At 43.8% G+C, this 24,473-nt stretch overlaps 1 protein-coding gene and 2 non-coding genes across 3 annotated transcripts; all 3 read left to right on the top strand.

The window, feature by feature from the left end:
* Positions 1 to 29: 29 nt before the first annotated feature.
* On the top strand, positions 30 to 24,436 carry LOC115116741 (protein RRP5 homolog). Its single transcript, XM_065006182.1, is given in 36 exon segments — positions 30 to 114; positions 1,029 to 1,158; positions 1,381 to 1,518; positions 2,850 to 3,014; positions 3,970 to 4,131; positions 4,439 to 4,559; positions 6,256 to 6,431; positions 6,719 to 6,826; positions 6,938 to 7,144; positions 7,546 to 7,670; positions 9,271 to 9,334; positions 9,586 to 9,732; positions 10,558 to 10,809; positions 11,263 to 11,388; positions 11,588 to 11,782; positions 12,049 to 12,222; positions 12,675 to 12,888; positions 13,091 to 13,243; positions 13,555 to 13,664; positions 13,957 to 14,450; positions 14,596 to 14,658; positions 14,750 to 14,846; positions 14,954 to 15,043; positions 15,220 to 15,325; positions 15,606 to 15,783; positions 16,968 to 17,024; positions 17,251 to 17,373; positions 17,696 to 17,818; positions 18,090 to 18,194; positions 18,196 to 18,256; positions 18,699 to 18,968; positions 19,432 to 19,682; positions 21,269 to 21,437; positions 21,682 to 21,835; positions 22,187 to 22,352; positions 23,846 to 24,436. Coding segments are annotated over 35 exon segments (5,424 nt in total). The 5' UTR covers positions 30 to 114; positions 1,029 to 1,050; the 3' UTR covers positions 24,018 to 24,436.
* LOC115118770 (small nucleolar RNA SNORD15) lies at positions 4,201 to 4,348 on the top strand. The gene has a single exon (XR_003861900.1). It is a non-coding gene; the product is annotated as a small nucleolar RNA SNORD15 (small nucleolar RNA).
* Positions 19,727 to 19,967, top strand: LOC115119764 (small nucleolar RNA SNORA53). The gene has a single exon (XR_003862032.1). It is a non-coding gene; the product is annotated as a small nucleolar RNA SNORA53 (small nucleolar RNA).
* Positions 24,437 to 24,473: the final 37 nt, after the last annotated feature.

Below are 24,473 nucleotides of genomic sequence, written 5' to 3'. Positions count from 1 at the left end.
ACAATTAGGAAACGCCCACTGAAGTTCGTTTCCGGTTTGAAAACATGGTGTGCTTCTGATCCACACATGTGAGTTTGCATACCAACTTCTGAACTGGATATTTAAAAAAAAAAGGTAGAGTTTGCTGGTAGATGTTAAATTTTTATAAACATGTAGAATCGAGGAAAACGTTGGCACGTATTGATTGTTGTATTTTTGTGTTTTAACCGATTGTCTGGTACGTATAGCTTGCATGCTAATGGACTGTAGTTTACTAGCTAAGGTTAGCAATGCTGCTGATGTTTTGGGATGTGCTAGTGGGGATGTAGCAAGCCATCAAGATTCTAGCTAAATATTTTGTGAAGCAGAAGGTAAATAATACATTCACTGTGGATGTAGCAATGCCAAAGTGTATGAAAGTGTAAGATATATGAAACTGTACAATCATACATTGCTTGATATGTGCAGTGGTGTAAAAATACTTTAAAGTAGTACTTAAGTCGTTTTTTGGGTACTTTACTTTAGTATTCATATTTTTGACTACATTTGTTTTACTCCATACATTTTCCCTGACACCCAGAAGTACTCGTTACATATTGAATGCTTAGCAAGACCGGACAATTGTCCAATTCACGCACTTATCAAGAGAACATCCCTGGTAATCCTTGCTGCCTCAGATCTGGCAGACTCACGAAACACAAATGCTTCGATTGTAATTGTTGTCTGAGTGTTGAACTGTGCCCATGGCTATCCTAATAAAAACAAGAACATCGTGTCGTCTGGTTTGCTTAATATAAGCAATTTTCTTTTTAAATGTATACTTCTAATTTTGATACATTTGACACCCAATACTTTTAGACTTTTACTCAAGTCGTATTTTACAGGGTGACTAACTTTTACTTGAGTTAATTTCTTTAAAGCTATCTTTACTTTTACTCAAGTATGAAAATGGGTTGCTTTTTCCACCACTGGCATGTGTTCTAAAAGAGCCCTTATCACCCCCTTTCCTCTCTGATTGATAACATTCACTGTTTATTTTGTCTCTGTAGACCTTTAAATCAGTAAACAACCATGGCATCAACGGAGGAGGACTTCCCTCGCGGAGGTAAAACCAAGCAGACCACTGAAAGTAAAGCAGAACCTGTGAGAAGGCATACAGAAGTGGACAATCTGTTCGAGGTATAAACATTTAAAAAATGAGTCTAGTCGGTCATCAATGTGATATACGAACCTTGTTGTGGTTTAGCTCTGGTCCAGAGATTCGTTCGCAACAGTGCAGCCGACTGACACTCTGGCGACAATGCAACCTACTGACGCCCTGGACCAGAGATAAGCTCAAATGTGCATCTCAAACAGTATTCTGTCTGTCAGTAAAGATACTATTGTGGTTGACTCTTTCAGACACATACAGCAGAGGAATCCAAGAAAAGGAAGGGACAGAAAGAGGATGCCTTGAAGAAAGCTAAGAGGCAAAGGACGAGCAAAGAGGAGGCGCTGAAGCTCAATACAACAACCTCTGTAGATATCCTACAGTTAAAAGTAAGTTCAATCAACAACATACTTTTAAAAATGTTATATTTCTCTGCCATCTCATTTCTTTTGCACACCCTTTGAATGTGATCTGAACCTGGGTCATGCTCATAAGGGCACAACGTTGCAATTTTTTCTTTAAAGGTTGTGTATTTTATTTTTTTTATTTTTTTATTTCACCTTTATTTAACCAGGTAGGCTAGTTGAGAACAGGTTCTCATTTGCAACTGCGACCTGGCCAAAATAAAGCATAGCAGTGTGAACAGACAACACAGAGTTACACATGGAGTAAACAATTAACAAGTCAATAACACAGTAGAGAAAAAAAGGGGAGTCTATATACAATGTGTGCAAAAGGCATGAGGAGGTAGGCGAATAATTACAATATTGCAGATTAACACTGGAGTGATAAATGATCAGATGATCATGTACAGGTAGAGATATTGGTGTGCAAAAGAGCAGAAAAGTAAATAAATAAAAACTGTGGGGATGAGGTAGGTGAAAATGGGTGGGCTATTTACCAATAGATTATGTACAGCTGCAGCGATCGGTTAGCTGCTCAGATAGCTGATGTTTAAAGTTGGTGAGGGAGATAAAATTCTCCAACTTCAGCTATTTTTGCAATTCGTTCCAGTCACAGGCAGCAGAGTACTGGAACGAAAGGCGGCCGAATGAGGTGTTGGCTTTAGGGATGATCAATGAGATACACCTGCTGGAGCGCGTGCTACGGATGGGTGTTGCCATCGTGACCAGTGAGCTGAGATAAGGCGGAGCTTTGCCTAGCATGGCCTTGTAGATGACCTGGAGCCAGTGGGTCTGGCGACAAATATGTAGCGAGGGCCAGCCGACTAGAGCATACAAGTCACAGTGGTGGGTAGTATAAGGTGCTTTAGTGACAAAACGGATGGCACTGTGATAAACTGCATCCAGTTTGCTGAGAAGAGTGTTGGAAGCAATTTTGTAGATGACATCGCCGAAGTCGAGGATCGGTAGGATAGTCAGTTTTACTAGGGTAAGCTTGGCAGCGTGAGTGAAGGAGGCTTTGTTGCGGAATAGAATGCCGACTCTTGATTTGATTTTCGATTGGAGATGTTTGATATGGGTCTGGAAGGAGAGTTTGCAGTCTAGCCAGACACCTAGGTACTTATAGGTGTCCACATATTCAAGGTCGGAACCATCCAGTGTGGTGATGCTAGTCGGGCATGCGGGTGCAGGGAAAGGGGTAAAAAAAAGTGTTTCTTATTGGACAAGTTCAAGGAGTCCCTCTGTTTCGGTACATTTTCTTCTGGTTGATTACTAATGAACACAATCCTGTTTTTGTGTGTTTTTTTTACCCCCAGAGCCTGAAGGTGGGTACCCTACTGCTGGGCTGTGTGAAGGAGGTGGCAGATTTAGAGGTGACGATTAACCTGCCCAGCGGCCTTCTGGGATACCTGAACATTTCCAATATCTCGGACTCGTACACCAAGCTACTGAGTGACCACCTGGACTCTGCTTCTTCAGAGGTAACACATTTCATGTAACTCCTACCGAGGGGATGGTTCTGTCTTCTATAGGTAAAAGGCTATGCACTTGTTTTTGAGATGTCTAATAAGGCAGTTCTAAGGGCATGTCTACACTTGACACATAGATGCTACTTCTGCTATCAGAATATGATAATCACTTAAAAGACAGTTCTAGGCGCACAAAAGTCACGTTGGGTTCATATAAGGCTGATCACCTCAGGGACGCATTGTGTGCGGATTTCTCCTGAGTCTGGACGCAATCAGGCCACTGAAAGCGTATATAGTGGGCGACGTCATCAGCATTCCAACTGCAAGTTTTTAGAAACTTGTTTTCTGGGAGCGAGAGCCATCTTTTCATTATACTGTTGTGGGGGAAATATGTTCTTTGTGTGTGAGGAATGTGTTTGCTGGCTTCATAAATGTAATCCAGCTGGCTAATATTTTGAAAAACACAATTTTGTTTGGCTAGAGTTACAGAGATGTTTCTGCTAACCTCTTTAGCTTTCTGAGCTTGCTGGCTAACTACAGGGGCTAGTTGACTTAGTTACAGTATTTTACTACTGCCATCAAGTTCTTGTGCTATTATCATCTTTTGCCTATGCCACCATTAGCAGAATGCTGACATTTGATTATAGTGCGGGAAAGGAAATCCTGACACTGTAGACATATTTAAATGTAGTGTAGATGCATGATCAAAACTCCTTGATCAGAATACAAAACTTAATTAACTGTAGTCTACACACGGCCTGAGAGGTCTTATCCTCATATTATACAATATTTAGAAGAACTGTGCTCTGAGTTTTTTTGAAACGTATACAGCTTTAAATATTACATTTTTTGCTTGGTGCACCGTGGGGCTCCCGACCTTACGGAGTTCAGAAGAAAATGCCTGATGCTGTACGAATGAGGTGTGAACAACGCATCCTAATGGATCCACTTTGCTCTTTCTCTCCAGGAGATCATCTCTCTCCACAGTCTCTTTTCCCCGGGCATGCTGGTCAGGTGTGTGGTAGCCAGGTTGGACACTGCCAAAGGAGGATCGGTCAGCATTCAGCTGTCAATCAACCCCAAAGAGGTCAACAAGGGCTTGAGTACTGGCTCTCTGAAGGCTGGCTTGGTGAGTCAACACCTACAGTATACGTGATATAGTACACATTAAAAACAGGATCTGGGCCTGTGATATCCTCTTCAGTGATGATACGATGGCGAGTCGGAACGGAGCACAGTCTGTCTTGGGGCGTCACTGAGTCAGGGTCATGTTTTGTGTCTCTGGGTTCAGTTCCCCAGAGCAGTGTCTCTTCAGTTGAAGACATAGAGGCATTTGTCTAAGAAGAGCTAGAAAAATATAGAAAAGTTGTGATATCCTGTTTATGATTTGAGGTCATGTTTTAGGCTTAGACGGATGTGTCACATTTTTGTTTCAGATCCTGAGTGGTTGTGTGGAGAGTATTGAGGATCACGGCTACCTGGTTGACCTCGGCATCAAGGGAACCAAGGCCTTCCTGCCCAAGCAGGCAGCCAAAGACAAAACGAATAGTCCGAAAGGTATCTAAAGAGTCCCCTTTCACATCAAATATAGTACACATACAATTCATTGCCACGCTGTTAGTTTCTCCAGGAGTCTGATACATTTCTTCAATGTACTCTGTAGACGTCAAAATTACTAATGTGTTATTAACCTGTCTAGGACTGGCGGAACCCCTCTCCAACAGCCAATGAAATTGCAGGGCTCCAAATACAAATCAACAGAAATCTCATAAATCAAATTTCTCAAACATACAAGTATTAGGCACCATTTTAAAGATACAATTCTCGTTAATCCAACCACAGTGTCTGATAAAAAAGAAAAAAAAATGCTTTACAGTGAAAGCTCCACAAACTATTATGTTAGGTCACCACCAAGTCACAGAAAAACCCAGCCAAAGAGAGAAGTCACAAAAAGCACAAATATATATATAAAATTAATCACTAACCTTTGATGATCTTCATCAGATGAAACTCATAGGACTTCATGTTACACAATACATGTATGTTTTGTTCGATAAAGTGCATATTTATATCCAAAAATCGAATTTTACATTGGTGTGTTATGTTCAGTAGTTCTAAAACATGCAGTGATTTTGCAGAGAGTCACATCAATTCACAGAAATACTCATGATAAATGTTGATGAAAATTCAAGTGTTATGCATGGAACTTTAGATACACTTCTCCTTAATGCATCCGCTGTGTCAGATTTCAGAAAAACTTTACGGAAAAAGCATAATCTGAGTACGGCGCTCAGAGCCCAAACCAGCCAAATGAAATATCCGCCATGTTGCGCAGTCAACATTAGTCAGAAATAGCATTATAAATATTCACTTACCTTTGATGATCTTCATCAGAATGCACTCCCAGGAATCCCAGTTCCACAATACATGTTTGATTTGTTCGATAAAGTTAATCATTTATGTCCAAATAGCTTCTTTTGTTAGGGCGTATGGTAAACAAATCCAAAACGCACGTTGAGATCCAGCCGAACGTCAGACGAAAAGTTCAAGAAGTTATATTACAGGTCGTAGAAACTTCTCAAACTAAGTATAGAATCAATCATTAGGATGTTTTTATCCTAAATGTTCAATAATGTAGAAAAGCAATGGAACGAGAGCTAACTCATGTGAATGCGCGTGGCTGAGTTCGAGGCTGCTGCCAGACCTCTGACTCAATCCCCTCTCATTCGGCCCCCCTTCACAGTAGAAGCCTGAAACAACGTTCTAAAGATGGTTGACATCTAGTGGAAAATTACCCATATCCCACTGTGTATTCGATAGGGGCTGAGTTCAAAAACTACAAACCTCAGATTTCTCACTTCATGTTTGGATTTCTTCTCAGGCTTTTGCCTGCCATATGAGTTCTGTTATACTCACAGATATCATTCAAACAGTTTAAGAAACTTCAGAGTGTTTTCTATCAAATACTAATTATAATATGCATATATTAGCATCTGGGACTGAGTAGGAGGCAGTTTACTATTCATCCAAAAGTGAAAATGCTGCCCCCTATCCCAAAGAAGTTTTAACTGTGTTGAATGTGACTTTTCTGGGTCATGTTCATTGTGGCTCGCAATTGAAAAACTTTTAAATGTTTTGCAACGGAAAATATAAATGAGAATTTTTTATGGGACAAGTCCCAGTAGCCCCTTCCTGTTTCAGTCTGTTTTCTTCCATTTGATGCCTAACGAACACAACAACCCTGGTGTTGCAGAGCTGAAGGTGGGCCAGTATGTGACTTCTCTGTTAGAGGAGGTGAAGAACGATGAGCGTGTGGTCCGTCTGTCCATCAGCCCCACGGCGGTGGCCCAGGCCGTTGCAGACACAGCGCACGGCTGGACCCTTACCAACCTGCTGCCTGGCCTACTGGTCAAGGCGCAGATCAAAAAGGTACATTGACTGAATACTGTATTCTAACAACAATCTTATACATATTAGTAGTCTAAGTCTAAGCACAGAGAAGTGTTGGCTTACACCTATGATTATAAATGAACAATTGCACCGTTTCATGGCTTAGTATTGTTGGTAAATGTCTCTTGTTGCTTGATGTATACACTTTTTGTAATATTTATAGCAACTAGAGAACTTGCAATTTAGTATATCTGAGAGGTCTCTTTTTTTTAAAGTCAATAATCTGTTGATGTCCTGTTTCATTGTGGTTGACACTGTGGTTCTAGGTGACCCTACATGGTCTGATTCTGGAGTTCCTCTCCTCCTTCACCGGCCTGGTGGACTTTATGCACCTGGAACCAGAACAGGCCTCCACATTCAACGAGGGAGACAACGTAAGAATTCATGAGAATTTCAAATTGGCCAATTATGACTGTAATCTTGTTTAGACATTACGTTCAGTTGACCTTTATTGACCTTTGACCTCTTACCCCTTTCTCTCCCAGGTGAAGGCCTGCGTCCTTTATGTGGAGCCGTCCACCCGGCTGGTGGGCCTGTCCCTGCGCAGCCACCTGCTGCAGCCAGGGGGCGACGTGGACCTGGTGGCCACTGAGAGGATAGGGGAGGTGGCGCATGGCTGCAAGATGACCGCTCTCCATCACCTGTCTGGAGCCATGCTGGAGCTGCCTGACCAGACTGTGGTGTTTGTACATGTGAGTCCGTGTTGTTAGACAATACTTGCGTTGCGTCTTGTGAGTTTAAGTACCAACTCGGGTCTTCGTACATGTTAGTTCCTATTGTTGGTAGACCATATTGTTGGTGTACTATACTAACTATAGCCAAGGCCCTCTTTGTGGACCTGGTAGAGCACCTTACTACTGCCAAAATGCTAAGGATCAGGCACTATAGGACAAAGACAGTGTTGTAGAGAATATTGCAAAGGTGAGAACATAATGGTGAGCCCATGCCCCTTGGATCATGTGACAAACCAACATTAAAAACAATGCAAACCCATGGCTGCTTTGACCTGGCCCAGTGAAAGTGGACTAAGGTGGTCTGTGACTGGCCTAGTGGCAGTGGTTTGATTTGATCCGTCCGTTTCTCCCGTCTCCAGAGGAACCACATGAAGGAGCCCATGGAGGCGTTCAACCTGAACCGTGTCATGGCCAAGCCTGAACACACCTGTAGGATCATGGACTTCAGCCCCATGGAGCAGGTGCACCTGGTCAGCCTGCGTCAGTAAGTGTGGTGTGTGTGTGTGTGTGTGTGTGTGTGTGGATGGGGATCCTGTAGTGCAGTGGTACTCAAATGTTTTCATTTCATTTTCTTGCCCCCCCCCCAGAACCAATAAATACATGAATTCAATAACATAGTATTTTTCAAGTTATCTTTCTCAAACGTTTGTGTATTGTCCCATACAATAATCTGTATTCTTAATGGTCTGTTTCGGGTGACCCAACTACAATTCCCAAGCAACCCCACTAGGGGTCACGAACCCGACTTTGAATAGTGTGTGTGCGTGAAAGCCCTGTTGCAAATGTGTGTGACGTTTTCAATTCCATTCAATACATCTGGAAAGGACGTATGTTTGTTCCAGCTTGGAAAGGACGTATGTTTGTTCCAGCTTGGAAAGGATGTATGTTTGTTCCAGCTTGGAAAGGACGTATGTTTGTTCCAGCTTGGAAAGGATGTATGTTTGTTCCAGCTTGGAAAGGATGTATGTTTGTTCCAGCTTGTAAAGGACGTATGTTTGTTCCAGCTTGTAAAGGACGTATGTTTGTCCCAGCTTGTAAAGGGCGTATGTTTGTTCCAGCTTGTAAAGGACGTATGTTTGTTCCAGCTTGTAAAGGACGTATGTTTGTTCCAGCTTATAAAGGACGTATGTTTGTTCCAGCTTGTAAAGGACGTATGTTTGTCCCAGCTTGTAAAGGACGTATGTTTGTTCCAGCTTGTAAAGGACGTATGTTTGTTCCAGCTTGTAAAGGACGTATGTTTGTTCCAGCTTATAAAGGACGTATGTTTGTTCCAGCTTGTAAAGGACGTATGTTTGTTCCAGCTTGGAAAGGACGTATGTTTGTTCCAGCTTGGAAAGGATGTATGTTTGTTCCAGCTTGGAAAGGATGTATGTTTGTTCCAGCTTGTAAAGGACGTATGTTTGTTCCAGCTTGTAAAGGACGTATGTTTGTCCCAGCTTGTAAAGGGCGTATGTTTGTTCCAGCTTGTAAAGGACGTATGTTTGTTCCAGCTTGTAAAGGACGTATGTTTGTTCCAGCTTATAAAGGACGTATGTTTGTTCCAGCTTGTAAAGGACGTATGTTTGTCCCAGCTTGTAAAGGACGTATGTTTGTTCCAGCTTGTAAAGGACGTATGTTTGTTCCAGCTTGTAAAGGACGTATGTTTGTTCCAGCTTATAAAGGACGTATGTTTGTTCCAGCTTGTAAAGGACGTATGTTTGTCCCAGCTTGTAAAGGACGTATGTTTGTTCCAGCTTGTAAAGGACGTATGTTTGTTCCAGCTTGTAAAGGACGTATGTTTGTTCCAGCTTATAAAGGACGTATGTTTGTTCCAGCTTGTAAAGGACGTATGTTTGTCCCAGCTTGTAAAGGACGTATGTTTGTTCCAGCTTGTAAAGGATGTATGTTTGTTCCAGCTTGGAAAGGACGTATGTTTGTTCCAGCTTGTAAAGGACGTATGTTTGTTCCAGCTTGTAAAGGACGTATGTTTGTTCCAGCTTGTAAAGGACGTATGTTTGTTCCAGCTTGTAAAGGACGTATGTTTGTTCCAGCTTGTAAAGGACGTATGTTTGTTCCAGTTTGTAACCTTGCTGTCTCTCCTATAGGAGCATCATTGATGCCCCGTTCTTCAGAAGATACCATGACATCCAACCTGGACAGATTGTTCAGGTAAGATATTTTATATTTTTAGTTTGTCTCTCTCTCTCGCACAACACCTCTGAAAGGTCTTCAAAAAAAATGCCCATTAAAGTGTGTGTGTGTGTGTGTAGGGTGCCAAAACTCTGGTAACTTTCCTAGGTTTTCTAGAAATCCAGGTTGGGGGATTCTGGATGATTTGCTCTTGATTCCAGGAACCTTCCAACCTTGGAATTCTGCATTCCTAGTGTGTTTTAACCCAGTTTGTCCTCCCTCTCTCCCAGGGCACGGTGACGTCCCTCCAGAACCATGGCATGATGGTGAAGGTGACCGACTATATCAGAGGCCTGGTTCCCCGGACACACCTCTCTGACATCATCCTCAAGAACCCAGAGAAGCAGTACGCAGTGGGCATGATCATCAAGTGCCGGGTCAGTAGTACTGTGTAACCGCTCACCTTTAGAAAGGGTCAACTGTGGTGACCTTTAACCTTGGGGAACCAATCATTGATGAAATAAACACCTACTCATAATTCTCTTTAGCAAATATTAGGTATAGGTTAATCTATCTAATAAGTAGATGAAAAATTGTCTTGTAAGGATATGTATATTCTTTGCACCATTTGAAAGGAAATACTTGAAGTTTGTGAAAATGTGAAATGAATGTAGGAGAATATAACACATTAGATCTGGTAAAAGATAATACAAAGAAAAAAACATGTGTTTTTTGTATATTCTTTTGTACCATCATCTTTGAAGTGCAAGAGAAATTCTATAATGTATTATTCCAGCCCAGGTGCAATTAAATTTTGGCCACTAGGTGACAGTGGTGAATGTGCAAAGTTTTAGATTGATCCAATGAAGCATTGCATTTCTGTTCAAAATGTTGTATCAAGACTGCCCAAATGTGCCTAATTGGTTTATTAATAACTTTTCAAGTTCATAACTGTGCACTCTCCTCAAACAATAGCATGGTATTCTTTCACTGTAACAGCTACTGTAAATTGGACAGTGCAGTTAGATTAACAAGAATTTAAGCTTTCTGCCAATATCAGATATGTCTATGTCCTGGGAAATGGTCTTGTTACTTACAAACTCATGCTAACCACGTTAGCGCAAATTAGCTCAACCGGCCCGCGGGTGGAACACCAATCTGTAGAGATCCTTAAGAGGTTTTAACGTACTCTGTGCTTGCTTGTCTGGTTTGCTGTTTAATTTCTTAGTTTAAAACGGTTTCCCTCCATCCCTCTGTCTCAGGTGTTGTCGGTGGACCCACAGGCGAAGAAGCTGACCCTAACCAGGAAAAGGGCCCTGATAGATTCCTCCCTCCCCCCGTTCCTGACCTACGAAGATGCCCGCCGCGGTCACGTCTCCCACGGGTTCATCGTCTGTGTCAAGGACTTTGGCTGCATCGTCTGTTTCTACGGCAAAGTCAAGGGGCTGGTGCCCCCCAACGAGCTCAGCACGGAGCCAGTGATAGTTCCTGAGAACGTGTTCTACGTCGGACAGGTGAGGGGAAACAAAATGGCTGCGTGGAACTTTTCTGTATCTTGATAATTCTTATGCGTTGTAGATTTGTTGTTGTTTTTCTGTTCTACTTGCGATATAGGCTAATTGTCCTCTTGAATAACTTTGAAGTAGCCTACTGATAGTTATTGAACTTGAACTTGAAAGTTTAACTGAAGTTCTTCCACCAGTTTGTCTTGCCGGTGTCAGAAAAGGTTCTGTTTTAAACTTCTGTATCAAAACAGGGAAGTCTTAGTTTAGACAGACAGCCCAATTCTGATCTCTTTTTCACTAATTGGTCTTTGGACCAATCACATCAACAAAAAAGAAAAAGATCTGATGTGAAAAGGTCTGATGTTAATTGTTAAAATACCAATTAGTGGAAAAAAATATCAGAATTGGGCTGCCTTTCTAAACGCAGTCTTAATGCGTACCTTGGTTCTCTGTTCTGTTCAGGTGGTGAAGGCTAAAGTGCTGAACTGTGACGTGGAGAAAGAGAAGCTCCTTCTTTCCTTCAAGGCAGTGGCAGGAGGAGACACTGAGAGACCGCCTAAACCCAAGTTTGAGTTTGAGGTTGGGAAGGTAAGAAAATGGCAGCACGTCGTTTCATATTGTTAACACATATAATCATTTCTGAATTTGTAAAAAAAAAAAGATGGTCTCTCTTATATAGTTGCATGTTCTATGCAGTTGTTAAACGTGTTAGGTTCATCTCCGTTGTTGGCTTGGAGTCTAAACTGATCTTTGCATTCTGTTTTTTGTCTTTTTTTGTTTGTTTTAGAAAGTGGAGGTTAAGGTGGTGAGTAAATTCCTTACCGGTCTGCAGGTGTCCATTCTGCCAGAGGAGACCCCCGCCTTGCTACCCATGATGCACCTCTCCGACCACGTGTCCAACTGTCTACTGCTGTGGGAGGGGCTGCAAGAGGGTGACATCATCTCCAACATTCTCTGCCTCAGCAAGAAGAAACAGACTATTGTATCCTTTTCATACTTTTGAACTTCAGATCGCTCACTTACCTCCACACATTGATTTCAGACACATAGCCCAAAACATAACAGAACGCTCATCAGTGTGGCTGAATGTTGTGTTCGTCTCACCATTGCGTTTGGCTGTCGTGGTTGTGTTTTAGAATGTAGTGGCTATACCAAGGAAATTACTACCTTTTACTAAAGGACATCGTAACCACGTTTTACTGTAGTACGACTACACAGTACCTTTCCCTTAACCCTGCCTGTCTCAAGACCCTGACTAAAAAGCCCACTCTGAAGTCATTCCTGGAGGAGGGGGGCGTGGTGGCTAAGGAGTTCTCTGACATTACAGTTGGGGTGCAGCTGATTGGCTGGGTCAATAACATCATGCCCTATGGAGTGTTTGTGGAGTTCCCCTATGGCCTGGTTGGCCTGGCCCCTAAAGCGGTGAGTTGGTAGGGAAGGAGTTACCTGTGGGAGTTAGCCACAGTCAATTGGAGTTAGTGGGAGTAAATTGAAATTTACTAAGAGTTAGTAGGGGTCAATGGGAGTTAGTAGGGGTCAATGGGAGTTAGTAGGGGTCAATGGGAGTTAGTAGGGGTCAATGGGAGTTAGTAGGGGTCAATGGGAGTTAGTAGGAGTCAATGGGAGTTAGCTAAGAATATATTATGCAGTTTGTTGAAAAGGTATAATCACCCTGACAAAGATCCACAAGGATCTGAAGCTCAGTCATATGTCCAACCAAAGAAACACAATCGGAACAGATTTTTTTTTTCAGGATTCCTCTCTTCGTAGAATTCATGCAGCTCACGTCTCCTTTCTCCTTCAAATCATCAATAACATTGTCTAAAAGCCATTAGTATAGAATCATTTATATTGACATACTCTTTCTCCTCTAGGCCATGAGTGACAAGTTCGTCGGCGACACTGCGGCTCACTTCCAGCTGGGCCATACGGTGGTTGCCAAGGTGACCAACTTGGATGAGGAGAAGCGCAGGTTCCTGGTCAGTCTCAAGGTGTCAGGGGTCCCCTCCCCTGAGAGAGACGGCCAGGCCAGGCTGATCCGAGGCCTGCAGGAGAGGAAGGCGGTGATGGAGATGATGGCCAGCAGAGGTACGTGGGTGGAGTTATAACGTTGTTGTCAACTGTTCAAGGTACTATTAGTTTTCTTCCGTTGGCTAAAGTTCCCTTTTCCTAGTAGGTTCAAAAGTGCTATTCCAATACATTTAAATTGATCAAAATGATTATGCTAAGAGTTACCTTTAACTCTCTCTATTTTCTTGTTCATCCTCTCTCCTCCCTCTGGCTCTGACAGGTGACTCTGACCTACTCAAGCAGCTGTCTGCGGTGACCATAGGCCAGAGGATGAAGATGAGCGTAGACGAGTTGAGGGAGGACGGGAGTGTCACCTTCAAGTCAGACGAACTCGGCGCAGCCACCGTACTGGCCACCAAGGACCATGCGCCGGGTGAATATTCACTATATGTTCAGACAGGGTTGGGCTCAATCCCCTTTTCAATTCAGGAAGTGAATTGAAATTACAATTATAGCTCCTGCATTGACTGAATTTAAATGGAATTGACCCTGTACCCAGTGGAACTTTTACCAGACATAATATGGGGAATCTTTTGACTGTTACACCTTAGTCATTGCGATGAACCCAATAATAGAGCTTTGTTTACCCTTCTACCAGACACATGAGGAATCTTTTGAGTGTGACACATGTTTTGACTGTTACATCATAGGTATAATGTAAACTAAATGTGTGTAATGTTTCAGGTAAGTTGGCGACGGGACAGGAGTGCATGCCGGTAATCCTCCACGTTGACCTCGTGACCTCTGAAGTCTACGTGTCCCTCTTGGCTAAACTGACCGGCAAGAGGAAAGCGGTGAGTACAAGGCTGCATCTCAAGTGACACCCTAGTTCCTATATAGTGCGTTTGGAACACTGCCCTACTATAGCTAGTATGGTTTGTGACTACGTGAAGCTTCTTTATGAGTGGTTGGGTGGCTGAGAAGTCAATAGTGGTTAATTTGGTAAAAAAAAATAATTAAACATTCAATGCAATAGATCTGTATTCTCCCTCAAGTTGAAACTCCCTGCACCCTTATGGACTAAACAATCTTTAACACTTTGAAAAGCCTTCAAATCTTGATAGTTCATAACTTGTGTCCTTATAGGTGGAGGCAGGGTCCACGCACACTGCCACTGTGCATCACGCCGACCGCGACTTTGCCGTCATCTCATTGGGCGTCACGGCCCAACTGACGGTCATCCAAACCACCAATCACCTCAACGAAACGTTCCGCTTCGACGCTGAGAAACTGACGGCCGGTAAAACCCTGGCGATCACCGTCACCAAATCCAGCTGCGAGGAACTAGAAGGGCTCCCCCTAGTGTCCTGGGAACTCGCCCCGCCCATAAGCAAAAGATTAATCTCCAACTCCAAGAGGTCGAAGGGCATGTATCGCTACGGCGACGTGGTCAAGGGGAAGGTGAAGACAGTGAAGCCTACGTGTGTGCTGGTGACGCTAGAGGATGGGAGCACGGGGTGCGTGCACGTGTCCGAGATACAGGAAGTGGTGTGCGTGGGAACGTTCCCCACGTCCTTCTTCAAGATAGGAAGTGAGGTCACAGCCCGGGTCATTGGAGGACGGGAGGGCAACAGTCACAGGTAAGGATAACAATATAGTAACAGATTTAAGCAGACACATTTTGTTATATAGTTCGATCATTTGAAGGATATTTCTGAATTACAGGTATTCTGCTTGAAATATTTGCGTTATTTTAGTTGCAAATATATATTGTCTTTTATTTAGGTTCTTGCCGTTCTCCCATCCCAACTTCACGTACTCCATGCCTGAACTCTCACTTCTTCCCAGGTAAATGTTCTGAACATTTAGAAGAACGTATTCTGTTATTATAGTGCCTTTTTGGTTTCTTGTTAGATAATCTTTCCCTCTCTGGTCACAGGAACCTGAAAGAAGACGCAGATGTTAAGCCTGTAAAGACCAAAGAGAAGCTGAAGCGTTATCAGGTCGGAGACGACGTCATTTGCTTTGTGTCAAAGGTGAGTTTGAACAAACGTAAATTGAAGTTAAATAACTTGTTGTACAGAATGTGTGAAACATGTTTAGTAGTAGTACTAGTTGTGTTAAATGTGTATTTCTTCCTCAGTACTTTCCAAATAGGAAGTGTCTAGAAGTGACTACTGGTCCCTCAGTAACTGGAACTGTTGAACAACTGGCCATGACCTCTGACCTTAAAGTATGTTTTATACACACTTAACTCAATGTTTTTCTCATTCCTTCTATGGGGAATTCCCAGACATTTTTGTAAAATGGTAAAATGAAGATGGTGTCATCCCTCAGATGTCCCGTATACTGTATGGATCTGTGTTCACCCTAATAGGTTCTCTAAAATCATTAATTTGTATTATTCAGGGTGCCAAACACCCAGAGAAGCTGTTCAAGCTGGGCCAGGCGGTCAGTGCTAAGGTGGTGACAGTCAGCTCCTCCAAGCCCTCACGCCTCTCATTGTCTCTCAATGGTGAGAACACAAAATAAACACAACCCTCTTCTAACCGTCAATACAGTGAATATAAGACCCTTCCAACCATCAATAGTACACTGAATATTGCATAGAACCTTCTAAACATCAGTACATTGAAAATAGGCCCTTCTAACCACCAATACAGAAATATCAACGTATAACCAACTTTTAAACTTTGAACCGTCAATACAGACATGTCGACTCACCATATACAGCTCTCTCGCTATGTTGTGGTTGCATTTACTCACTCGTGGTGTTGGTTGTCAATCGCTGTCAGGTGTACACAAGTTGGAGAAGGGCCATGTAATCATGGGGTTGGTGCAGAAGCTAGATCCAGTCCTGGGTCTGCTGGTGAAGCTGCCGTTCAGCGCCATGGGAACTGTTGCCATGGAGGACCTGGCCGACAAATATAAGCCAAAACCTCTGGAGCGGTACAGCAAGGACCAGCTGGTCAGGTCAGTGGCACACTTTAAACCTGGGTTAAAGGCTAACTGGACCAGCTGGTCAGGTCAGTGGCACACTTTAAACCTGGGTTAAAGGCTAACTGGACCAGCTGGTCAGGTCAGTGGCACACTTTAAACCTGGGTTAAAGGCTAACTGGACCAGCTCGTCAGGTCAGTGGCACACTTTAAACCTGGGTTAAAGGTTAACTGGACCAGCTGGTCAGGTCAGTGGCACACTTTAAACCTGGGTTAAAGGCTAACTGGACCAGCTGGTCAGGTCAGTGGCACACTTTAAACCTGGGTTAAAGGCTAACTGGACCAGCTGGTCAGGTCAGTGGCACACTTTAAACCTGGGTTAAATGCTAACTGGACCAGCTGGTCAGGTCAGTGGCACACTTTAAACCTGGGTTAAAGGCTAACTGGACCAGCTGGTCAGGTCAGTGGCACACTTTAAACCTGGGTTAAAGGCTAACTGGACCAGCTGGTCAGGTCAGTGGCACACTTTAAACCTGGGTTAAAGGCTAACTGGACCAGCTCGTCAGGTCAGTGGCACACTTTAAACCTGGGTTAAAGGCTAACTGGACCAGCTGGTCAGGTCAGTGGCACACTTTAAACCTGGGTTAAAGGCTAACTGGACCAGCTGGTCAGGTCAGTGGCACACTTTAAACCTGGGTTAAAGGCTAACTGGACCAGCTGGTCAGGTCAGTGGCACACTTTAAACCTGGGTTAAAGGCTAACTGGACCAGCTGGTCAGGTCAGTGGCACACTTTAAACCTGGGTTAAAGGCTAACTGGACCAGCTGGTCAGGTCAGTGGCACACTTTAAACCTGGGTTAAAGGCTAACTGGACCAGCTGGTCAGGTCAGTGGCACACTTTAAACCTGGGTTAAAGGCTAACTGGACCAGCTGGTCAGGTCAGTGGCACACTTTAAACCTGGGTTAAAGGCTAACTGGACCAGCTGGTCAGGTCAGTGGCACACTTTAAACCTGGGTTAAATGCTAACTGGACCAGCTGGTCAGGTCAGTGGCACACTTTAAACCTGGGTTAAAGGCTAACTGGACCAGTCTAAAAGTTAGTCAAGTTAAAATGGTTTTGGAGTGTTACCTCTCTAAAGCTGGTCTTTATTTATGTAATTCTTCAAGTTATTTCAAGGTTATACTAAGTAACGTTTTCATGTTTTTGTGCTCTTTCTCTAGGTGCTGCATTGTAGGAGAGGCGAAGAGCAATTGGCAGTTGTCCCTCCGCTCTTCGAGGTACGATTCCCCATCTGACTTGGTTTTCATGGACAAAATGAATTAAAGAGTTCCAAGTGTATTAGGAAATGCAATATCGACACCCTATTCAACCCTATACATGTCTCTCTCTTCGTTCTTCTCCTCTATTCTACTGGTCCATTCTAACTATCATATATCTATGTTAGGCACTTTGAGCACTGGGAAAAGGGTATTTTCCAAATGACTCATTTGAATGATCTTTCAGGACGAACCCAGAGAAGGCCTCGGTAGTACAGGACCCAGAGATTGTGTCTCTAGAAGACCTGTCAGAGGGGCAGATCGTCAGAGGCTATGTGAGGACTGTCAATGCACAGGGAGTCTTTGTTAGGTAACTCAGTCCATTATCCCTTTATAGAAACCAACCCTTTTAATCAAATGTAAAAAATGACGTACCTTTACAATGTCCTGGAAAGATATGAAACTATGAATGAAAAATACATGTAAGGTATTCATTACTTCTGTATTATACTTAGACATGATATCTCAGATTCACCGTCTCTTTAGTATACATGTACAATGGTCTGGGAAGGTATGACATTATCATGCAGCTTTTTCCTGAAGATCTATTCTGATTATGAAAATCCAACGTATAAAAGCTGTTGCTATGGTAATATAGCTAATTGAAAATGTTGCCTTTTTGTTTTTGACAGTTTGTCTAGATCCATACAGGGCAGAGCCCAGTTCCAGAAGGCCACTAAGTACTTTGTGGCTAGCCACCAAGACTATTCCAAGAAAGTACCGCAGGCCACACTGCTCACCACCAAGATCCTCAGGTAAGACCCCCCCCCCCCCCCCCTACAATAATTTGGTACAACCCCGCCACTACTGCTCGGCCCTTCCTGACCACCTCATTCTTGAATAGGGGTGTTCCATAAAACAAGGAAGTTGTTAGTCATATTTTTGGGTAATAACCTAGATTTATTTGTTATATTGAACATGTCTGTGACCCACAGGGTTATTACGGCGCAAACAAGAGCCCCAATGTGTAGGAGTTTTAAGTTTTCTACATTTTGGTTTTTAACACGAATGTGTTGTTCCTCGCAGCATCGACAAAGAAAGCGGGCTGGTGGATCTGTCTCTGCTCCAAGAGGACACTGGGAAACCAGACCTGCTCCCAGAATCCCTGGGGCTGCACCTGCGCCTGACAGGAGGCCAAGGAGAAGCATGACGCCACCAAGAAGAGGAAACGCACAGAGTCGGAGAGCAAGCAGGTGTCCATTTGTCCCTCTTTTGTTAATACAAGGTCATCTAACGTAGCAGGCGTCTGAGCGGGGTCACCACATCCAGTTTCCAGAGGAAAAGGACGCTACGTTGGAGACGCTGTATCCCTGAAAACTGGATGTTTCTGGTTTCTAGTGACCCCGCTGAGGGTGAAATACAAGCTAATCATTTTTTAGTTTGAATAAACAAAGTGATATGACACTTGCAACAAGATAATGTGTGAGTGCTTTTAATTGTTTTTTAAATTATACATGTAATACAATTTAGATAATAAGCTATTTTCAAAGGAAACCTGTCCTCTTCCATGATGTCACTGATACTAATACTACCAAACAGAATAGAGGACGCACTGATCACTGTATAACCATAGCAGTTTGATTGGGGACTGGAATGTCTAATCCATATAATCACTTATCTTCTGTCTTAACGCAGGGAACCGCAGAAAATGTTTCAACGAAGAAGACGAAGAAGGGGAAAGGAGAGGACAGCGACAGCGGAGTGGAGGTGTACTTCAGAGAAGAAGAGGAGGAAAATAAGTTGGAGCCTGCGGAGGTAGAGAAGCCCGTCCCAGTGCAGCCGGCCAGACTGCAGGTGACCGGAGGGTTCTCCTGGGATGCAGCGCTGAGCGCCCTGAAACCAGCGTCCGCTGCCCTGGGGGGAGAGGACTCCAGCGACGGGGAGGACGGCGAGGTGAACACTAAGGTAAGGAGTAATGCTGGGGTTGTACGGCGAGGGGAACACTAAGGTAGCGAGTAATGCTGGGGTTGTACGGCGAGGGGAACACTAAGGTAACGAGTAATGCTGGGGTTGTACGGCGAGGGGAACACTAAGGTAACGAGTAATGCTGGGGTTGTACGGCGAGGGGAACACTAAGGTAACGAGTAATGCTGGGCTTGTACTATGAGTGGCACCTACTAAAGGAAATCACTTAAAGGAATGTTTGCGTTGCATTTGCTATGAGGGTTAGAATGGCTGTACAGCCTCAAATGTTCATGGAGGTGTACGTCTGACCTCTGGAGTGGATTATTTATAGTACTGGTATTGTTTTCATGACCTTGTATGACCTTTCTCTATCTCTCTTTAACTGCCGCTCTCCTCTAAATCCTTTCGTTCTTTCCTTTTTTCTTTTCTTATTTCCTTGCTTTCATCCCCCTCGTCCACCCAGCCCCAGAAGAAGTCTCACCATGAGCAGGAGGTGGAGAAGCGGGAGGCTGAGAAGGCCCTGACCAAGCTGGAGACGGAGCTGATGGACCCAGGCCTGCGACCCCAGACGGCGGCTAGCTTTGAGCGCCTGCTACTCGGCTCCCCTGACAGCTCTCTGCTCTGGCTGCAATTCATGGCCTTCCACCTGCAGGCCACACAGATAGAACAGGCTAGAGCGGTGGCTGAGAGGGCTGTGAAGACTATCTCCTTCAGGTTAGTGGTGTGGTGGGGACAGGTGTGTGTGTGTGTGTGTTCATAACACGCTCCTTAGATCCACTTCTGTAGGGTTCTCCTGTGCTGGTGCTGTCGTCGCTCTCTGAGTGCTGCATCTCCAGCCTGGAGGCCCTCAACAGCTTTCTGGCTGTACAGTTGGAGGTGCTTGAGTCATTGGTGTGTGAGAGCAGTCTACCTGCCCCGCCCAGCCCCACTGTTGCTCTGGCAACCCTCAGTTCTACTGGGGGGATTCTACCAGCGCAGCTGGGCTGGGGGGCGGACAACACGAAGAAGAAAGCGGGTCCTGTGGGTGGGTTGGCGTGGGGGGATATGAATGTGTCGATTAGGGCTGGGCAGTGTACCGTCTTTTTTTTAACTTGACCTTCTAAAACGGTATTTGAATGTTTGGTTTGTTAAATGTGATACGCTGTGCGTAACGTCCATTTTTATAGTTTACTTCGCTACTTGGGCCATCTCTCTGCTCTCTCTCTCTCGCTTCATGCCCGTTTCCACAGACCGAGCCCCGCCCCCTGTCACTCAAGGAGTGCATTTGTTGTTCCTCGACCACGAGACACATGCGTTCAGGCTGCATGGTCAATGCAACAATGCTTTCACTTTGCCTATTAATATAAATCTACTAGCATTCTATAATTACACTATTAGTGTGTTTCTTACATCAGCAAACGGCTAGTTTGTCTTTTCTTAGAAAATTGGGTTATTTGTCGCTAATGCTAATCCCTAGTTAGCTGGCTAGCTAGCAAATAAATGTACTGAGTCAGAGAACGTAATCAGCTATACAGCCTGATAATACGTGTATCAACAGTTTCTTCTAAATCAGAGAGGAATACGCAAAGCATGAATATATTAGCTAAATTAAGTAGCTTAATGAAAACATTCAATGTAGCCAACGATTGTAGGGTCCCCAGGGAAACACTTGTCAACACTTTGGTTCCTACCCTGTCACAATAACTCCTCCCTGGCATTTTCATTCGTTGTCATGTCAAACAACACTATTCAAAGTGCTCACTATTATATTCTAACTATATAATTAGAATAATCATTCTATTTCCATGATTCCAACAGTTCACCCAAGTGTTTTGCTCTGAATTGCAAGTCAAATTTGCAACAGTTGCAACATTTGGTTAAAAATAAGGCCTAGATTGTTTTCCCGTGTCGTGCAGCCGTACTTGGCAGTATGGAAATGATCTCAAATTAGTGCAGGAAATGCAGAAATTCATAAAAATGTAGAAAAATATTTTTGGTTGAATTGAACAGTATTAAACAATCAGAATGTAGAAAGACCCATCACTTAGAATGTATGTGTTGCCACCCTAGGGTCACGCACTACTCATAAAGCACATTTACAACTTTTATTTATTAAAAAAAAATACACAATACCGTCATAACGCCTTTAAAAAAATAATAATAATTTAAAAGCCCTAGTGTTGATTGTGTGTAATGTCTGTATCCTGTCTGTCAGCAAATAATTCTTACAAAGATGTATCACAAAAAAAGGAGGTGACAGGAAGAAGGAAAGGGTGTGTAAACGTATGTATTCTATAACACGCGTGTTTATTCTCCCTCAGAGAAGAGCAGGAGAAGCTGAATGTGTGGGTGGCTCTGTTGAACCTGGAGAACCTGTATGGGACAGAGGAGAGTCTTCAGAAGGTGTTTGAGCGAGCCGTGCAGTATTGTGAACCCATGCCCGTCTACCAGCAGCTGGCTGACATCTACGCCAAGTGTCAGAAGACTAAGGTAGCTTACTGCCAGGGCTCACAAACATTCATTACAACGGCTAACATTCCTCAATGGGGAAAAAAGTGATATACGACACGAGTAAATACGTGAAGCATATTAGAGCACGTTAGATGTGGTATTGGGAGTTTTTTTTTTCTGCGCTTCTTGTAAGGTTTCTTCTGTTGAATGGTCCTGCTAGCTCGCTGTTTTTACTGGTGCGGTTTGGAGTAGGTTCTCATCAATTCTGTGTCTGTGTGTGTAGGAGGCGGAAGGTCTGTACAAGACCATGGTGAAGCGGTTCCGTCAGGAGAAGGCTGTGTGGCTGAGCTACGGGACCTTCCTGCTCCAGCAGGGTCAGAGTGACGCGGCCAGCGCCCTGCTACAGAGGGCCATCAAGAGCCTGCCGAACAAAGACAGTAAGGCCCCTGTTATCACCTTTCGGACCCATACACACCTTTTGGGAGCCCCCTACCTCAACACATTCCCTATTCGATCTCTAGCTCCAATTGGACACTGGGTTGGATTGATATAAACAAGATGGCAATATCGCCATCTTGTGGAATTTTGGCTGTATTGCTTTACGCCAATGTTTCCTGTCCTGTTTCTACTCAGTCTGTTTATCTTTCAACAGATCTACTCACCAAGTCATTTGTCCAGGTTGACAGCTCTTAGTTAGTACCTTTTTGACTCTGACAAAAAGGTACTAACACCTTACATACAGTATCTCCATGTTAACCATCCACCTTCTCCGTCGTTGTCCTCTTCAGATGTGGATCTGATAGCGAAGTTTGCCCAGCTGGAGTTCCGCTACGGAGACGTAGAGCGAGGAAAGGCCATGTTGGACAGGATCCTGACCAGCTACCCCAAACGCACCGACCTGTGGTCCGTCTTCATAGACCTCATGGTCAAACACGGCTCCCAGAAGGAAGTCCGGTGAGTGAGCCCGACGGCGCCTCACTGGTTTTGTTTTGTTTACGAAATGACATTGGAATAGCCTGATCCCAGGTCTGTTTGGTATGACAATGACCATAGGAGCAATAAAGCACCAACACATCTGGGACCAGGCTAACCCGGTAATATTTCATTTATGAAAACATGTTTGAATATTAAATATGATCGACTTTAGTCTAGGAAATATTTTTTTAACATTTATTCAAACTAAAAAACAAAAATGCTTTATTTACATAAGTATTCAGACCCTTTGCTATGACACTCGAAATTGAGCTCAGGTGCATCCTGTTTCCATTGATTAGCCTTGAGATGTTTCTACAACTTGATTGGAGTCCACCTGTGGTAAACTCAATTGATTGGACATGATTTGGAAAGGCACACACCTGTCTATATAAAGTCCCATAGTTGATGTGCATGTCATAGCAAAAACTAAGCCATGAGGTGGAAGGAATTGTCCATAGAGCTCCGAGACAGGATTGTGTCGAGGCACAGATCTGGGGAAGGACATAGCTACAGAGTTCCTCTGTGGAGATGGGAGAACCTTCCAGAAGGACAACCATCTCTGCAGCACTCCACCAATCAGGCCTTTATGGTAGAGTAGCCAGACGGAAGCCACTCCTCAGTAAAAGGCACAAAACCCACTTGCAGTTTGCCAAAAGGCACCTAAAGACTCTGACCATGAGAAACAAGATTCTCTGGTCAGATAAAATCAAGATTGAACTATTTGGCATGAGTGCCAAGCGTCACATCTGGACCATCCTTACAGTGAAGCATGGTGGTGGCAGCATCATGCTGTGTGGATGTTTTTCAGCGGAATGGGACTGGGAGACTAGTCAGGATAGAGGGAAAGATGAATGGAGCAAAATACAGAGAAAACCTTGATGAAAACCTGCTCCAGAGCGCTCAGGACCTCAGACTGGGGCAAAGGTTTAGCTTCCAACAGGACAACGACCCTTAGCACACAGCCAAGACAACGCAGGATTGGCTTCGGAACAAGTCTCTGAATGTCCTTGAGTGGCCCAGCCAGAGCCCGGACTTGGGCCCGATCTAACATCTCTGGAGAGACCTGAAAATAGCTTTGCAGTGACGCTCCCCATCCAACCTGACAGAGTTTGAGAGGATCTTCAGAGGAGACACTCTCCAAATAAAGGTGTGCCAAGCTTGTAGCATCATACCCAAGAAGACTCGAGGCTGTAATCGTTGCCAAAGATGGTTCAACAAAGTACTGAGTAAAGAGTCTGAATACTTTTGTAAATGTGATATTTCATTTTTTATTTGATAAATTTGCGAACATTGTCATTATCGGGTAATGTGTGTAGATTGAGGCATTTTTATTTCATTTTAGAATGAGGCTGTAACGTAACAAAATGCGTAAAAAGTTGAGGGGGTCTGAATCATTTCCGAATGCACTGTCATTGGTGGCAAGGTGTTTCCTGTCATGTGACCTGGTCTAACATCCTGTTTCCTGTGTTCAGGGCTGTGTTTGACCGTGTGATCCACCTGAGTGTGGCGGTGAAGAGGATCAAGTTCTTCTTCAAGCGTTACCTGGAGTATGAGAAGAAGAGCGGCACGCCAGAGAGCATCCAGGCTGTCAAGGACAAGGCTCTGGAGTACGTGGAGTCTAAAGGGACAGAGGCCGCCAGATAGAGACACACACACACACACATGTTTTGGGGATTTTCCAACAGCTGTTGTGCAACTGTGGGAGAAGAAGCAAACTGCTCAAGGGGGAAGCCTGACCTGAGTGTCATAACAGCCTCGACACACACACACACACAGATGTAGCCACACAGATACACACCCTGCTATTGGATAGTGTTGATGGATATTTGGGGAAGACATTTGTTAATTGCTTGAAAGCTTTCAAATGGTGACATGTCACACATGATATGGACTTGGGAATGTGGGAGGTTCATTCTACCTAGTCTTTTTTACCCATTTTGTATAAATAGCATCATTTAAACTAAATGGACTTTTTTGTATGTATGGATGAGAAAGCATGCTGACCTGACGGAATAGAATGACTATCATTTTGTAATGAAATAAATGACAGTAAATAACCTAAACTGATGATGTCTTATATACCATCCACAGAAGATGCAC

Source organism: Oncorhynchus nerka, linkage group LG21 (genome assembly GCF_034236695.1).
Source record: "Oncorhynchus nerka isolate Pitt River linkage group LG21, Oner_Uvic_2.0, whole genome shotgun sequence".
NCBI lineage: Eukaryota > Metazoa > Chordata > Actinopteri > Salmoniformes > Salmonidae > Oncorhynchus > Oncorhynchus nerka.
Note: the sequence above shows the minus strand (reverse complement) of the source record. Positions and strands in the feature narration are given on the sequence as shown.